Source organism: Lissotriton helveticus, chromosome 2_1, assembly GCF_964261635.1.
Source record: "Lissotriton helveticus chromosome 2_1, aLisHel1.1, whole genome shotgun sequence".
NCBI classification, from domain to species: Eukaryota; Metazoa; Chordata; class Amphibia; order Caudata; family Salamandridae; genus Lissotriton; species Lissotriton helveticus.
Genome location: NC_136059.1, coordinates 1,902,935,474 through 1,902,954,318, shown reverse-complemented (window position 1 = coordinate 1,902,954,318; position 18,845 = coordinate 1,902,935,474). Strand labels below are relative to the sequence as shown.

General features: G+C 44.7%; 1 protein-coding gene across 1 annotated transcript in view; it reads right to left on the bottom strand.

Annotated features, from left to right (window-relative positions):
- NUDT6 (nudix hydrolase 6) overlaps positions 1 to 18,845 on the bottom strand; it is a 96,879-nt gene that overhangs the window by 57,556 nt on the left and 20,478 nt on the right. The window contains exon 2 of the mRNA XM_078676816.1: positions 10,239 to 10,442. Within this exon, the coding sequence (XP_078532942.1) occupies positions 10,239 to 10,442 (204 nt within the window). The remainder of the gene's footprint in view (positions 1 to 10,238; positions 10,443 to 18,845) is intronic.

Below are 18,845 nucleotides of genomic sequence, written 5' to 3'. Positions count from 1 at the left end.
GATTGGACAGATTTTATTGATACTTTTGACATTCTAATTTTTCAAGAGAGCTGGGCTCCGGTTCCAATATATTGGGTAGGGTTCTTAAACTTTTACAAACCAGCGATTCAGGGTCCCAAGGGCAGAGCTTCAGGGGGCCTAGTGATCTGGGTTAGGCAGTCAATTGGCTACAATCTAACAGAAATTGTAGTGGATAATCCGGACCTTCTGGGAATCAAGTTATGCAAGAAAGATCACCAGGACATAGTTGTTATTAATATCTATGCCCGAGGTCGCCCTGGTGGGCGTTGTCCGGTTATTGTAGATGAACTGGACTCCTACCTTAATCTGATTGGGAGAGACAAACTACTTCTCATAGCAGGGGACCTAAACTGGACCTTCGAACCCTTGTTTAGCGAGGGTGAGGACCTGGGGTCCGAGGAAGATGCAGTGTGGAATATTCCGTCATTGTCATTGAATAATATCAAGAAGGGCACTGAGGCCGCTCTCCATTGGTCAGGGCTGTGCTTGGAGTGGGGTCTGAGAGCGGCCAATGGTCGTTCGATTTCCGACAAGGCTGGCCATCCCACCTTTGACAATGGGGTTATCAAAAGTAGAATAGATTATATCCTGATTAAAATGGAATATTGGCCCCTTCTGGTTGACATGGAAGTTGTGGTTCGCCCAGAAAGTGACCACAACCCCCTGTCCTTAAGTATGCAGCTCCCAGGCAACCCCGTTAGGCCCCTACTAGCTTCGTGTATAACGGCCGAGGCCATCCTGACTAATGCCAGAAGAAGGGTCAAATGGTGTAGGGCCGTGAAGGATGTTACTTTGTTAGATGGCATATCGAAGGAAGCTTCGACGATATTGAGTGCCATGTTGAATTTATCGTCCACTGTGGATGCTGCTCCTCAGATTAGTGAACTTCATGAACAGTGTTTCATCAAACTTAAGGCTCTCCTGACTCAACCGTTAAAACAAGGGAAAGAGATGGCAATGGGTCATCGGAAAAAATTGTATAATAAGAACTGTAGGGCTGCACATAGTAACCTAATCAAAGCTATTAAATCTAGGGTCTCCAGTGATATTAAAACAGCACGCCAACTGTATAAAAAGGTCCAGTGGGAGGCGAAGAGAGAGTGGGACAAGTGCCATTGGTCCGACCTTTTTGAGGCCTGCTTGTCCACAAATCAGGCAACATTCTGGGAAATTGTGAAATGGGGTAGGAACCCCGATTCTCAAATCCCAGTAAACCATGTGTCTGCGGAAGATTGGGTGGACTTTTTTTCCCGTCAGTTTAAGGATCCTAACTTAGAACCTCTGAATGGGCTAAGGACACAGATATCTTTGTACCATGCCCATAGTCACTCGCTGGTTTTTACGACTCTTGATACCGAGTCTGCTCTCAGTCTGGTCCAATCGGGGAAAGCCCCAAGGATGCATTCTATTCCGGCTGACCTATTTAAAACAAATCTCCAACTTTGGGTTCCCTATATAACTCTGATTGCTAATGCTATCGTTAAGGGGGCAAGGATCCCAGAGTCCTGGAAAGGGGCAGAAATTCTTCCCATATTTAAAAAAGGGGACCGTTCGGTACCGGGGAATTACCGTCCCATCAGTTTAATCGATTCCCTACAAAAAAAATTGCCAGGATGGTCCTTGCTAGAGTCCAGGGGTGGATGGAGACGGAAAGCATTCTCTCCCCATTACAGGCGGGCTTCAGATCAGGCACCAGCACCATCGACCAGGTATTCAGATTTACTCTGATATACTGGAAGGTGGTGCTGATAGGCGGTGGACACATCTTCGCCGCCTTCGTAGATCTGAGGTCGGCCTTTGATCTTGTGCCAAGGGCCAAACTGTGGGCGGTCCTGAGAAATTTGGGATTACCGCTAGACCTCCTAGACCTTGTGGTTAGACTACATGAGGGCAATTTTGCCAGGGTAAGGTGGGGAGGCCAAGGGCAGGTGACGGACAGCTTCCCCGTAACACGAGGTGTCCGTCAGGGGTGTGTCCTGGCACCCACCCTCTTCCTATTGTTTATTGACCAGGTGGTGAAGTTCTTTGCTGATACCCCCACTGATGCACCATCCCTAGGTGGGTCTAAGTTTCCAATGCTCATCTTTGCAGATGACACCTTGCTCCTCTCAAAGACACGTAAAGGGCTGCAAACTGCACTAAATAGGTTTGAGGTGTTCTGTAAATTAAATGATCTGCAAATAAATGTGAGCAAGACCAAATTTATGGTTTTAACCAAAAATCGGCCAGTCAAAAGTTTTGTTACAATGAATGGTGTCAGTCTCGAACAAGTGGAGGCTATGACATATCTTGGAGTGACCACAGATTATCGCCTCCGCTGGAAACCCCAGATTGATGTGCTCCAATTAAAATTTGCACGCCTTACGGGCTGCTTAATTCGGGAGCAAAAAATGTCGCTGACCAAACGGGTTTCACCAGCACTTAGGATTTACGAAGCCAAAATTAGTTCTGCCATTTTGTACTGGGCTGATCTATGGGGTTACAAGGACCTATCGCCTTTGTTAAAAGTACAAAACAAATTCATGCGGAATTTGGTAGGCCTTCCCCAATCCTCACCAATTAAACCACTTTTGCTGGATATGGGCTGCAAACCGATCAACAAGATGGCGCAATATCGGCTAGTGGAATTGTGGAGACGGATCTGGACATCACCGGATCTACGCCTATTTGCCAGCGAACTGGCGGATGTGAGATCAGCATTGGGTTCTAGTAATATTCCCTGGCTACGTGAGGTGAAACTAATTTTGGAGGACATGGGCCTAAACCAACTGTGGGTTTCGCCGGGGTCCACTACTTTCCCGCCGAAGCAAGCTTTTAAAGCACTTTACTGGGCATCTGTTAAACCTCCATCTATTGTGCAATCTGATGCTATCAGCTTGTCAGGTAGATTGTTGGCCCATAAATTGGACCCTCTTCTGGAGAACTATTGGGACATTATTACAAAAACTCTAGATAAAAAACTATATAATCAGTTTCGAGTTGGGTCCCTACCAGTAAGGTCCTTTACCAAAAACTGGTCTGCTCATTCTAACGATCTCTGCCCCTGGTGTGCTGATCATAAGGAGAGTGTGGGTCATTTCCTATTCGCATGTCCAGCTTATCATGCCCCAAGAATTAAATGGATTAGGCCTATCTGTTGTCAAATGAAAATCAAAGGGAGTATTGAGGCTTTGTGGGCGTTACGCACCAACACCTCAGAGATGGTGGTAATAGGTGTGGCCAAGTACTGGGGGTGGGCGTGGATTATAAGAGCCAGACACTTGCAGTTACTTGATTCATAATTTAAGCCGGGTATTTCATACACTGGGTCTTTATTACACTGTTTAATTCCTTTTATGATGGAATGTTTTATGCATGTATCGTGTTTTTAATTCGTTTTATGTATTTTTTATCTCCTTTTGTATAATTGTCTTTTATGATGTAAAAATCGAAATAAAGACGTATGAAACCTGAAACCTGTATAAAGGTGGAAACAACCTGGGACTGATTCCGCCACATGCCCAGCAACCACATATATGATGTATTCACTAACATGTGATGGAGTCTGACACAGCCCTATCAGCCTCTCAGAGACACCATCTGTAATGACTCATAACCATTATTCAACAATTGGTATTGTAGCATTTCTATATTGCATTCTACACCTGTTGTTGAGGCCTCAGGGCGCTCCCCAAGTGGGCTACTAGGTCAGACGCTATCTTACATGTAGATGGGTGTTGGTTGCAGTGCCATCTATAGTGTGGAGTTTTCATGTCATGGGTGAGTGCCCGGAGAGTGTGGGTCAAATTTGTCAAAGCAGTATTAAAACACACCCACATATAAAGCGGTATACAAAAGGTGAGTGTGAGTGTCATTGGAGTTCATCTGCATTGCTTTTTAGGAGAGCCCTTGTCTTTGTTGGTGATCTGTACAGCAGTGGCTTTGACACTGATTATTCTTTATGGAGGCGAGATCCAAGGTTTACTTGGCAGGACAAGAAAAGGTGGCCCCTGAAGGGGATATGGCTGGAGTCAGTCTTGACACAAAACAATCTAACCGCTGCAGGCACTGTCAGGCCACTAGTAAGCCATTTCATGGAGTCTACCCAGTTGCGACAGGAGCCTAACCTCTGGTAGTACTCTTAGGCCACCAAGTGCATCACTTTATTGAGTCCATCCAAGAGCAAAAGGAGCCCGACCAGTGGATGTGCTTTTACAATACCAGGGGCCATATTATACATACAGCGACTGTTCCTTCATTGCGCCGGGCGCAACTTTTAAAACGTGAGCCTGGTGCAATCAAGGAAAATGCGCAGTATTGGGGTGAATGCGCTGCCCCAGGGAAGCTGTGAACTTGTGCTGCCCTCAGGGCAGTGCATTCATGTGAAAAACGGAGCAGCTGCTTTAAACCAGCACTGTGTTTTCCCAGTGCAGGCGGCAATCCGCCTGCACTTTTGAAGGGGATTAAGGATCCCCTTGCAAGTAGGTGCAGTGAGTGAGTGCACCCACCTGCAAGGGGATGTCTGGGGGGGGCCATGGACCCCCTTTCCCCCATCAGAGGGCTGCAATCAGTGGGCGCACTGACAGTGCACCACCTTTTAGGTGGCACTCTGTCAGTGCACCTCCTGAGAGCTTCTTTGCCTCTGCGCACACGTCTGCAATATGGCCCCATGCAAATGAGAGAATGCCTTCTTGAGGAAGCACCAGCATTTTCGGTATTATAGAAGGGGAGGCACAAGTATCTGCGACCCCTTCTGTAACACCAAACTGCCCTGGGGGTGCGCAAAGAGGGCGCAAACGCCCGTTGCGCCCCCGGGGCACTTCTATAATACGGCTACAGCAGACCACTTTATGGAGTCCACCTAAGAGCAGTAGAAGACGCAAGTTCATGGAGGCACATTTAGGTCAGGGTACAATAATTACTACATATTGTGGTAAAAGCCAGCTTAGTTGTGTGCACTTCATTAAGGCCGCCAGACATCTCACAACAATGGACTTATGCCTAAAACAAGGCAAACCTATTTATGTTGCCAATGCTTGTTAGCAGTATCAGATAAAAAAAGTAACACAGATAATGTTGCAAACAATTAAAATTGAAAATGTTTCATTTCTGAAAATAAGGCCAATTAAAGGTCCTACGCTGAGTTTACTACCCCAGGCCATTACTACATAGACTGGGCCGAGCAGAGAGTGGGCTATGCCAAAGAGTTTGCGGGCAGGAGGGGACCTTCCTCCATTTACTGTGGGAATGCCCAAGGAGACAAAGGTACTGGGCAGAAATGGGGGAAACTATGGCCATGGTGATGGGCGCAGGGGTCCCGCTGGAGCCTAAATGGTTCCTATTAATGATTTCAGGCGAGGAAGAATGGCCTATATACACAAGACTATGCTTGACACTTGCCGCTGTGGTCGCTAAGCGCAATATCGCGAAACACTGGGGAGCAGCCCAACCCACCAAAGTATCAGAAAGGAAAACAAACCTAGATTGGTGCCAGCAAGCAGAGCAGACTTTTTATCAGTCTATAGGGTGCCCCGGGAAATGGGAGAAAGTTTGGTGTCCCTTGCGGTCATATTGGGTTTTGTAAGGGTCAGGGTGGGAGGTTGTCATTCTGTACATTGCTCACTGCCTTCTCTCTCAAATTAACCATTGTATGACTCGGATATTTGAAATTAACAATGTATCTGCCACGTTGTTTGCTAAGCACAAAACATTAAAAAGAGTTTACTAAAAAAAAAATACATTCTCGAAATAAGGGACTGCAAATTAACCATTACTAAAGTCTATGGAAAGGGTAGTAGTCTTTGGAGTGTCTCAGTCACTCCCTTCCTCCCCTTAACGCCATCTTCCTAGGCAATATATCTCACTCTGGTAGATACGTACACCCTTTTTCTCCCCATATATTTTTGAAATAATCCTTCTATTTCACACACCAGATTTCTCTTCATTTCTACCTTTTCAAGCTGTCCTTATGCATGCACTTCCTTGTGTTTCCTTCCAATCACCATGCCCTCTCTCCTTCTCTCTCTCCTCACCTGTAAATGCAGGATTTATTTTTTCTTTTGGCTCTGTCAATATTTCACAGCCCTGTATACCCACTTTCACATAAAATGGCAATTACCAATTGGCACATATATGACCACTGTTCTGGGCACTCTGCAGAGACAATGATTTCATAGGCAGGAAATCAAAGCACTTATGACCACTGACATGTAGTGTGAGAAACTAGCACTGCATCCAGCCTCAACTCCAGAGCTCTCAATTGTGTCCCATCATGAAGAGCCATACACACACCCTGATCTCACCCAGACAGGTAGAGATTACTCAGTTCACAGAATGAGCTGTAAAACACTCATACGCTGCATGAACAAAAAACCTGTAACACATCTGGAACAAAACAAACATGCATAGGCAAGGCAAGATGAAAGGGAATGTGAAATGTAAATACTTATCACATTACGGACATTAGAAAGGTGTTTACAGTCATTGTTAAGAAATCGATCAATGTTTTGCTGAAGTGAAGGACTTGAAAATATGTCCCTATATTTTCTTTATATGAATTACTGCTGGGTCTGAGCAATGGCAGGGCCACCACACTTAAAGACCTGACTGTAGCCTGCAAGGGTCAAAGCAGACGCTGTTCACTGTCCCCAAAGCAAAACAAGAAGGCATGTTGTTCCCCTGAGGCACAGGCCTGAAGATAACAGCCAGGGCTGCATTCCCACTGTGACCGACCTTTCACTCAGACACAAAGTTTTACAAGTCAACAGCACGTTCTAGTTATGCAAGGGAATGGCGTAAAAACCATGGGCCTAAGGCACACATGAAACATTAAAGATAAAACAAATGGGCACCCTTCTATTTATAGATGGGCCTTGGGTGGGCCAGAGGGCTCATTTGGGAGGGACTTGCCCACCGGGCCACCCCTCTACAACCGGGTCTGACCCCGCTCCACCCTTATGTATTTGCCTTAGTGATGGACTCTCTGACAGGAAGAATGAGATCGAACAACATCATTGGAATTTGTGCAGAGAGAGGAGTTTAAAATGACCATGTACACTGACGATGTCCCGGTTATCCAAGACCCGAGGGCATCTAATCCACACTTAATTGAAGCGCTTGAGCGCTACGAGCAGGCCGGGGGTGTTTAATAATACATTTATTTTAAATAAACCACTAACCTGGGGCAGCCACCTGCCTCCCGCGTCGTCCTTCCTTGTCCCAGCAAGCACTGGAGCCGCGTCACGGACTCCCTGCAATCCCCACGCTGCTCTCATTGGAGAGCAGTGCAGGGATTGGTCTGAGAAGGCCGGCCAAACACATATGCGCACTTAGGGGGTGCACATAGCACACCTTCTCCCCATGCCCCGCCCCTCCCTGCGCAAGCTGGCTCAGAGCCGACAAATGAAAAATAAAACGATGACATTGTTTCCTTTTTCATTTGCTGGCTCTGAGCCAGGAAGTGAGGCGACGCTCCTCCGTCATTGCGTAGGAGCCGCCACTGTTCAAAGTCAATATGATGAAATTCCAGATACTGAATGTCCAGCTGCAGGATGAGCAAGTAAAGACACTGCAGCATGCTTTCTGTTTCAGGAGACTGTCGCATCAATCCAATATTTATGGTTTCATATCCCCTTCGCCTTAGAACAGATAGCCCATAGTAATTATACTCCATTAATAAAATCCATTAGTCAGAAACTTCAAGAGTTGTACTGGCTCTGCAGAATGGCAGCAATAAATATGGCAACATCCATCCATCAGCTCTCACAACAATCCCTCTTTTCCCCTTTCCATGATTTCATCCATCTGTCCAGCCATCCTTCGACCATTTTTTTCACACATAAATCTATCCATACGTTTACTCTTTTAGCCATTCATTCTTTCACTTTTCATCCTCTCAACTATCAGTCCTTGCACCTATCCTTCCTTTTTTCTTTCACCCACAATTCCATGTTACCTTTCGTTCCGTCTTTTCATATTGTCTTCCTTCCAATTTTTTCTCCCTTCTCCACTTTCTCCTTTATAGATTCTACCACAATTTTTTCATTTCTGATATTATTTTTTTCTTACTTGTCTTTGTCTCTCCCACTATTTGCTGTTCCTTCTTCTGTTTTTTCCTCATTTACATAACTTATTTCTTCTTTACTGATCTTGGGTTACATAACAGCACTTGACCCCGACCTCTCAGTTATGTCCTGCTATCCACAGATATTTTTTGCCTGCAGCTATGCAGACAGCGAGACGTTTAGTGTTTCCCCCCCATTTAAGCTGCTAAAGCGGAGGATTCATGACTCCACTGCCTCCCTCTTCCCTTAGCCTCGCATCGCAAAGAACTACAATAGATCACACCTAATGTTACTTGGGCAGGGGAGAAGCAAATGATTGCAAAACAGCTTTTGAATCTAACAGCTAAAAGAGGAGGGCTTGGTCTACCCTGCTCATTGAGATATCATCATGTGGCACATGGTAGAATGAGAAGGGTAAAGTCTGAAAACCAATGGTGCTTTGTAGACCAGATGATAGCAGAGGTGCACATGTAGAAGGTCCTGTGGTTACAGAATTTTGGGCTGTGGGGGACTGGCTCCTCCCAAGTGACCAAGACTAGAGTAGGCATTTGGGATAAGTTGTCGGTACCCTCGCTTTCACTTCCACTTAAGGCCCTACAGTCTTTTCCCCATATACGTATCAAACTAGATTTAACGCACGGAGGAAGATGGGATGGATAAGGGTGGGGGACCTCTTTGACGCCTATGGAATTAAATGCTTTACATTTATTCAAACTGATGTTGAATCAGCAGCAAAAGATTTCAGCACTGTAAGATCCGTCGCTGGGTTTTCCACAACTTCATCGGGCCTCAGGTATGCCAACCATGGTGAGATTTGAGAAATCGCTCCTACTAAATGACAAGAAACTCACCACTGAACTATGCAATGTTAACAGATTCAAGCAAGACGGGGAGTTCACCAGGGTGAAGGTGGTTGGGAAGTCTTTCTGTAACCTCCAGTAGTGAGGATTCCTTTGCAGGTTGGTCTCTACAGTTGTCTGACTTGCACTAATTACAGCCATCCACAAAAGGATTGTAATGTGGCTCTGTGGTGCAATAGTTCAAGTTCCCAATGCGATAGCTCCTATTCAATTTGTGCATCGCTGTTGTACATTTTGCCTTGATTATATTAAGCAAGGAGAGGATTCTGCTGTTGCCTACCAGGACCTTCGGTTAGTCACTGGTGCAGTGTCCTGTTTCAGTCATGAATGATCCCACTGTAGCATTCCTGGGAATTTTGTCACTCTTGGCTAGTGTTCTGTTGTGGTCAGGATTGGTAATTGATGCCGGCATTGGAAGGTTCAGCAGTCTGGGATCACTACCTTGGGAATAGCTCATAGCGTAATGCACCTAAAGCAATGAATTGCCAATAACCTGCAGGTCGTAATATCAGAGCCCAGCTAGAAAATTCAGTGTGGAATATGACACGGCGAGATTGTTCCTAATAGGGCTATACAAGGAAAGCGGGATGAACAATAGGAGTATCCATAGGTGGCGGGGCTTGTTTCATCGTTTCATTACCTCCACAAACACCATCTGAGTTTATGATTTTTAAACCACAAGACTCAAATTCACTTAACAGATTTGAAAAACATGGTTGCACAACTGATAGTGATCTCTCCTCATATGTCGTAGACTCACTTGGTGCACAGGTTAGTCATGGAACTCAAATACAGACATTTGACAAGGATCAAAAATCACTATAAATGTACGTTACTTGTGAATATCTTTTAATTATTTAAACCATAGATGTCCAATGCTGCTTCAGGAACACTGGACCCACAGCAGATTTTCAGGCTAACCATCGACTATGTGTACATGATCCATTACATTTGTTGTATATAAATCTATATGATTGGGATATCCTGGAAACGTGGCAAGAATCCCACCGCTCCTGGACCACTGCCAGACAGTCCTGAGAAAACTTACAACTGGAATATCCACCACACCTTTCAGTTAATGTGGTAGATGAACATGCTGGTGACCTGGGGTTAGACAAGAATAAGCTGCCTAGTAACTATTTAACTTACACAATTATGAATTGCTGAACCATTTAAATCTATGTCGAATTTGATTCAATCCTTCATGAAAAACAGTTCCGAAACACTCGAATCATGAAAGTTGTGATCCCATGCAACAGATGTTTGGGACCAGGTCCCAAAAAACATTAATCGCTGAGTAGTACTAAGAACAAACCTGCAACTCCGACTTGATGGGTCGCATATCCTGGCAGTCTGCTGTGCCCGTCCCCCAGCCACAGTGTCATGGTGGCACAGGTCGCTTCTGCATGGTGGAAAGTGAAGCCTTCTGATGCAGCACTGGCAATCAACCTGCTCTGCTGTATGGGAATGTGGAGCCACACTGCTATTCTGCCTTCTGCTTTCCATTGCTTTATGGAATCTAGAGAAGAAAGAGGACACAAGTTAGCCATGATCACCGCTGCTCCAGTCCCTACGAGTAACGAATCCTAAATGGTGAGGTTTTAGCGACCTAACAGTTCACATCACAATGCTTGCATACTTGTCCTGCCAATTTGTCTTTGAAAAAATGCAAGTAGAAATCCGTTGGAAAAGGCAGATATAAATGGCAAAAGGACATTTTAAAAAATAACGGCTATCTGACGTGAACTTTGATGGTTTTCCATCCATCTACAACTAATGCAAAATCCTTTGGATTCACGTACAACATACATAAAACATAGCAACAAAAAGAACAAGACTGCATGGTACCAGCTGACTCCTAAAAGAATTAAACCAGGGGTCTCCAAACCGGTCCTGGAGGGCCGGATCCATGCCAGATTTTTAAAATAACTACATGTATCTCAATGGGGATATCCAAAAAATCTGGCATGGATCCGGCCCTCCAGGACCGGTTTGGAGACCCCTGAATTAAACTATGGAATCCACATTTGACTTGACAATGATAGTGCAAGTATTGCTCTAGTACCTCCACAACATCACACTGGTACCCCGGAGAGGCATGCTACAAGTTGTGGTTCGTCTCATCGACGCTGTAAACAAGTTTGACCACATCAACCCAAGAACTACATTGGCTCCCACTCCAAGACTGCATTATCTAAAAGACCAGCTGCATAGCCTATAAGGCCACCCAAAGCCATGCCAATGCATACCGGGCCGAGAAACTAACCAACTCAGATGGGAAGCACCACCAGAGGAGCCATGAACTCATCGCCAGACAGAAATGAAGTAATGCACAAAGGCAAGACTAGAAAGCACCTTATATCTACCTACATACCTAAATACAAGAGCAACATCCCTGTTACATTATAACTTCTCTGATCTTTTTGCAATTCAGGAAAAAAATCAACATGCATCTATTCATAAATCACTACCATGCTACTTGATAGGAACCAATTAGTAACTGCCTGAATCTACACTGGCCAACAACAGTATATTTTCATATTCTCAATACCACTCCAAGCTCTTATATCTTCTCCTATTTAAGAATTGCTTTTTTATTAAGCAGTGCCCACTCGTGGTTTCCCTTTTAGAGGGGTGCGTTAACAACCTCCACTTATGAGAAAAATGTGCAGCCTCCATATTACTACTCATTGTTCCTGTCAATGCCAAGCGAAGACCCTCGGGCTAAGGCCTACATATTTTCAACTCTGAGTGGTGCAATAATTTCATACTATCAAGTGCTATATGTCCCTGCAGAAATTCTGTCTGGGAAAACCTGGCAAAATTTGTGTTTCCTCTCTGCAAACAGGAAACATGGGACATTACTGTGCAAACCCCTTTCTGGTCTGCAGAATTCGAGGATGAAAAAACTGCAACACAGCAAAACCGGTCTGGGCTCTTCAAGCCACAGTCAAATACTGAAACATTCCTGATGAGGGCTAAAGAGCCCCCGGGATATTGCGGCATCGATTTAAAGAAATTGCAGCATAAAAATTGACATTTGGAGGCACACAATTCCATTTATTGCAGCATTTTTGCGTTAAGTACAATTATCATAATGTAACTGTTTTTCATCTTTCTATTCTTTTGGGATAGCTCAGTGGGCTAATTACTCCCAAAAGTCCATTGTAGGCACCCTGCTGCACTCAAGCAATCCTCAAAGTCCAATATACCTGGAATCCTGCCTCTATTCCCTCCCAAAAGAATGTCAACTTTAGAAATAATTGTGCCACGATGATAGTCCGTTGCACTGCTTAGAAAAGCTGTGCAGTTTTTGGTGCAAATCAATTGGAAGAGAGTCATCTTTTTCTTTGCTGCTTTCCATTCATGTGATGCTTGGGTGGCCGAGTCATACTATATGCACATATCCTCCATCCATGTTTTGCGCTGGAAAGTAGCTTCATAGAAACACAAAGTAGCGCATTGTAATATGTAGCACTACTTTGCATCAATGGGTCATACAGTGGGTAGTACATGGCTATTCCCATGCAACCATCCAAGGGTTTTTGACGAAAATCCCTATCTACTAACATTGGTTTTGTACCAAAATTATACACCTCCTTGAGACAGGCATATTGTTAGAGAAAAGTTTTCTTTTCTCAAACCTATTCTACAGTTACATGCATGCTATACTATACAGCACACACACAAAGTTATAAAAGGGTTAAACATGTCAAAGAATAGTATTTTATATTTTAAGGACACCAGTTAAATACAAAAACTATGCTTGACATCACACATCCCGACGCTATGGTACACGGGTGTGCGCATTTTCGCAAGCAGCTACAAGCAGCCAACATTGTGCCAGCAGAAGGAGAGGAATAAACAGTGCTTTTTAGGTAGAGCCTAGAGCAGCGCATGCGCTGATTGCTCGACTTTTAGTGAGGGGGTTTTCAGATTACTACCAGAGACTTTTGCTGGCCTCAAACTTGGTTGCAGGTGCGCGTGTACGCGCGCAGCCGCCATGTGGGTAATTAACTTTCGTGCATTTCTTGGCCCCCACTGTGCTCCTCACTTCTTTTGGCTTCACTCTACCATCTGGCTTTCCTCGCGGCACCCCTCTGCCCCTCCCCCACCACAGAGTGCTCAGTGCTTGTTTTCTTTTCTTTATCCCATGTCCCTTCTCCACTCAGCTCCCATGTCTCTTGCCCTGGTACACTTTGCACTGTCGGTTTTACCCACTTCATGTCTCCTCTTCCAGTTCGTCCCTCAGGTTTCCGGTTCTTGTTCCCCTGGCACTGCCTGTTATACTTATCTCCTGCCCCCACCCAGCCTGTTCCTGTCTCTGTCCCCCTGGCACGGTCTGTTAGTAATGTCTCTGTATCACCTGCCCTCTCCTCCAGTCAGCACCCACATCTTTTGCCCCAGTTTCCCCAGCACTGTGTTATCTATTGACCGATCCACTTCTCTTGTCTACTGCCCCTGGTACGATTTATTTTAACTGTCTCACGTCCCTACCTTCAGTGAATTTCTGTGTCTTCTGCCCCTGTGTCCCTGGAACTGCCTGTTCCCCTCTCGCTCTCTCCGTCTCGGTACTCTTGGTTTAGGTTACCTGCCTCTAGACGGAGACCTACATTCATATATCGGGCCTTCTTGCCCCATTAGTCAGTATTTCTGGCACACATGCACTGAAAGTGGGAGTATTGTTCCCCTGAATGTGATGAGTTATACTTTCCAGCGCTGTAACTTAACTCAGTGTGGCTCTTAACCTGTGGTCGAAACCCGCATTGTGCTCAAGTCGTATGCAGGCTGCTAGGCCACAGAGCACTTCTTTCAAAGTACACTTGGAGGGTTGGGTGCCTGTCTCTCCATGCTCTGTCCCTACTTCTTGAAATGCTCCTTTCACCACTCCTCTTGCTCTTCTCAGATATCCCCTTCACTATGCTGTTACCACACCCAAATATCTCCTTTTATCCCATCTTTTCTTCTGTTCAGAATTCTCCATACCTGTCTCTCTTTTACTTTCCTTCTCTAAGTGACCATAATTTTTGCAGTTTGTCTAGCAACAGTAGCAATCCCCATAGAGTGGGAAGTATGATTTCTATATCACCAAATGCAGGTATCTGCAGCACCTGTTCACATCACATCACATGGCCCAGTCCATACATTTACAGATCCATGCTTTGCTTACTTTTCATCTAAACAATCACCGGATTTCATTCACATTTGAAGACTGCAAAGTCAAGTTTGTGTTCCATTTTCCTAAATCAACCCACCGGAAGCCTCATTTGGAAGCAAGTGTAAGGCAGGGCCAGGGGAAACAAGCATTTAGTTCTCGCCTTTGAGCCCTTATAAGTGGTTTACCCATGCAACAGTTGAAGTTGTTGCACCAAGGATATTGTGCTGTAGAACTAAATACTTATAAGGTCCCAAAAGCGAGACCTATTGGCTATGCCAATGCTTGTTCTTAGTAGATTTGGCGCGGTTCTACTCTCTCCCTTTCACACAATACTACGCAGCAATTTTTATTGCTGCACTGTGTTGCTAAAATTCGATGCAAATTTGTCCTAGAGAGTATAGAAATGACACAGCAAGTGAGAACGTTGTTGTAACGAAGATAGGTTCATGATAATAAGCAATAATAATAAGCGAAACAATTTTCATTGTATGACATAAATGACTTGAATTGTGTAATATGGTGTTGTAGTAAAAAAACTGTCAATGAAGTGGAGTAAAAAAAAAACTTTTCTTTAAATGTTTTATGTTTGTTATATATAGGATAGATCATACACATTTAAAATGTTTACATACCGAAATATACAACTGACAAAAAATACCAACCGTCGCAGTTGACATTAATTTAATTAACAAGTGGAGTTTCATGATTTCTTTTAGTCTCATGGTTTTTAATGACGTTTGGAGATTCAGACATAAAATGTTAATGCAGCAGTAGCTCTAGGTGTCAACGCTTAATTGTCCCTGCATTCGTGCAGGCTATCGCTTTGTCTTTTTTTATACTTGTTTAGATGACATAGAATTATACAATCACACATATGTATTGTTATTCTTTTCCTCGTTAGATAAATTAATTTACTAAAGTTATATATATGTATAGTGAAGGTTTTATGGTTTTGTAACTCAATTTATGTATTGATGTTTTCATTTATTTGTAAAAGCAGTGTTATTCGCACTTTGATGGCAATTACACCGAAAAAAAGTTATGATGATTTCTTTCAAAAGTTTTTTCTCCTTAGATTCATAACATTAGTCAATACAGATAATGTGGTAACCATTTTATAGTACACTTCTTTGAACTTTGCCACGGTGTCAACGGACTGCAAGCTTTTGCTGCCTTTATTGCAGCAAATGTTTGGAAAACCATAGGGACCAGCTTTACAGCTAATTTAGCTTTTGTAGGAAAGTCCCCTTTTTGATATGGTCACCCCCACCTTTTTTGCCAAGTATTTGATGTGATTTCTAATGGAAGTGCACTGGGTTCCTGCTAACCAAATCCCCAGTGCCAGATCTCGATCCCGAAACTGTGAGAGTGTACTCCAACTGGCAATACCTTTGGTACTCCCTGTATGTCCCCAGTATGCGGTATCCCTGGTTGCCATTGTCATGGGAAGTATGCCTTCTAGGCCTGTACGCCAGATCAAAAAAGAATAAAGTTACCTCGAAAGTTTCGGGACCTGGGTCTCATCACTGCAAAACGTCTCATAACTAAGAAATGGAAAAATGCAGTCCCCCCGGAGAAACTTAGTTGGAGGCGTTCTTCATAGTATGGGCTCAGGCTGAAATTACAGCATTGCACAGAGAGGAGATAGCTGGGCTTCGTAAGTTCCCCATTGCACAAGACTGGAACACACTGCTAATCGCCTTGCAGACTGGCAATCTGACAGTAATTGATGCCACCCTGTTAGCCAATCAGTGATAAGCTCACCAGCCCCCCCACTACTCAGCTAAGGAGAGTTGACACGCCTCAGAGTTCGCAGAGTAGATTAATGTCGCTCCTCCTGATCTGTAATGGATGGCTCCTCACACCCCCTCCGTCCTCGGACACAAGGGTCCTCCTCGTTGGCGGCTGCTCTGCCCTGTTATGTGCAATGTGACAACTATCCATTAGGTGTGCGGATATGTGGGGGTGTTCTGATAATACATCTTTGCATACAATCATGCATGGTTAATACTGATTGTATTTAGTAGATGGCAGATGTTGTTTAGATGTTTTAAGTTTCAGTTATGTTTAGAATATTTTGGGAAATGTGCTTTATTGATACTCACTAGTGATTGATATATGCGTTCTATCATTATTTACGCCCTTTCTCCTATTAAACAGTGATTTGACGATAGGACCCAACCGGCTAAGCACTGGATGAACCTGGTGCACACATGCAAGCTCCTGTTAGGACTGCTTAGATAAGATGTGTTATGAGTAAGCAGTAGATAGCAATGACATTAATTGGTAATCTACGATGTAGCTCAGCTGTGGGCAATAGCATACAGAGGTACTCGTGCATATGTTCAAGTATGATATAAATGTCAGTACTAGGGAATAGCATTTATGTGCTGCTTCTATACTGCTGTGACGGTTAAAGCTATTCTACACATGGGATTTGCATTTCTGATACCCACATCTAAATCTTTTTGTATGGATCCGTGATGTCAGCCATGTTAAAAAAGTAAAATACCAATAAAAATATTTAATGTGGTATCCCTGGTACCTAGGGCAGGGAGGCTAAAGAGGGTCCTTAAGGGTTGCAGCACAAATTGTGCCACCCTACAGCAACCCTCACCAAACACATACAGATGCCACTGCAGGCTGTGTGCTTTGGTGCAGACAAAAATGAAAACCTGACATGGCAAATATCCCTGTGCACCATGTCCACAAACACTGCATGCAGTATAGGTAAGTAACCCCTATTGCAGGCTTTACTGCCCTATGGCAGGGTGCACTCTGCTACATTCGAGCACACATCTGCATGAGCCGATTTGCTCCTGTGCTGGTCAGCTCTATTGCTGCCAGAACAAGTGAAAAAGGGAGCCAATTTAGGTTCATGTGCTGGACACTGGTGAAAACGAGTTCACCAGCTACATGATGGCTTATTTATTTTTATTTATAAAGTTCATTGAAAATGGGGATGTTTGGTATCAAGCACCTTGTATTAATAAACCTTCACGGATGCCAGTGTTGGATTTATTGATACATGCACACAGAGGGCACCTTAGAGATGCCCCCTGAAAACCTACCAGCCTCTGGGGGGTTTCCCCTGCCTGCCACCAGAGACAAGTTTCTGACCATAAGGGTAAGGGCCTCCGGTCTCAGGAGGTGAGAAATCAAGCCTGCTCGTACAGAGGGTGCTGACAACCCACCCACAGGATGACCTGCAGTTTAGCATTCCAGGGCAGGGGGGCTTCAAAGAGCCCACTGCCTTTGGTATGTGAATCTGGCTTCTCTCACAGAAGAGGGTGAAGGCCCCCTTTGTCCAGAGCCCTGTGGCACCCGGACAGACGTAAAAATTAGCTTGTCTGATAGACATGTACGCCCTCAGGCCAGTACCACCCCTAGGTGGGCTACCTAAAGCGGAGGCTACTTTTCAGAATTAGCCATTTTGGTGATGGTAAACTTAGAAACTCTGAGACAGGGTTATGCCCACTTCCCAAAGGAAGTGGTCATACCGGTGCGTAGTGACCCGAAGGGTAGGTGGCCCATTGGCTACTACCCTACACTCCCCTAACGCCCCTAAATTAAGCATTTAGGGGAGGCCCTGGCAACAGAATATCATATCCTGCTGACCCAAAAAAAAAGGATGGACATGAAGCGTCGCAAAGAGCAAGAATAGAAGACCCAGCAACTGACTTGGCACCAACCCTGCCAGCCTGCCAGCTGACTTTGTTAAATTGCACCAAAAGACAACTTGTCCTGCAGCTGCTGAGTCTTCAAATCTTGGGAGACCTGCCAGCCCTTCACCCAGGAATCAAGAACTCCTGTGGAGCAGTGGAACTGCTCCCCTTTATCCTGCAGGTACCAAAGACGCAGCTATGAGGCGCCAGGACTGTGAAACCCTGATGATGGAAAGCCCCACTGCACCCGAACCATCTAGCCCGAGCTGAAGTAGGAAAACTGGGTCAACCTGGTCCCCAGAACCTGTCAAACTACGAAGAAGGACACTAAAGAGCTGAGAAAGAAGCAGAAGACTGAAGAAGAGCAACTGACTTGGCACCAGCCCTGTCATCCTGTTTGCTGTTCCTCATCGAAACTCGGCCAAAGACATCTCGTCCTGCAGATGTTGTGCCTTTTCAGGAAACAAACAATTAGGGCTTACTTCCAGGCAGGCTGAACCGTGGCATTTTCAATAGAGAGGCAGCACAGAGTAGTGATCTGAGTAACTATTTAACTGGGTGCTAACTGTAAATTAGGAGGTGGACAAGGATCGGTAGGAGAGCCCAATTTCGTGGACATAAGAAAATTATGTACTTGTGTTTCAGAGAGCGGAGAAAACTTATGAAGGGAGGGACCTAGAGAACTTGAAGATCAATTAAGAATGGTAAGAAGATTCTGGAAGTGAAAACGAAATCATACAATTGGTGTAAGCAAATCTACTGTGCAACACTGGGCGGCACCTGTAAAACATTCCTATCAATTTACACAGTTCAATTACTTGCACTGCACTTATACACCCAACAGACTGAAAGTTATGCTGCACACCACAGGCCTGAAATGCCCTAAATGTGCTCTCACCGATGTCGACTTCCTACACATGGTGTGGAGCTGCCCAGTGGTGACACCCTTCTGAACACAGCCGTAGACAACTTAGAGCACAACCTAAACAGACATCAGTTGCTCAGGCAGAGATATACCTATTGGGCCCTTATGGCAGGCATCCTGAACGGAAGGCCGGCAATAGATTTTTGGACCTAGCCTTGAGGGTGGCCCACAGAG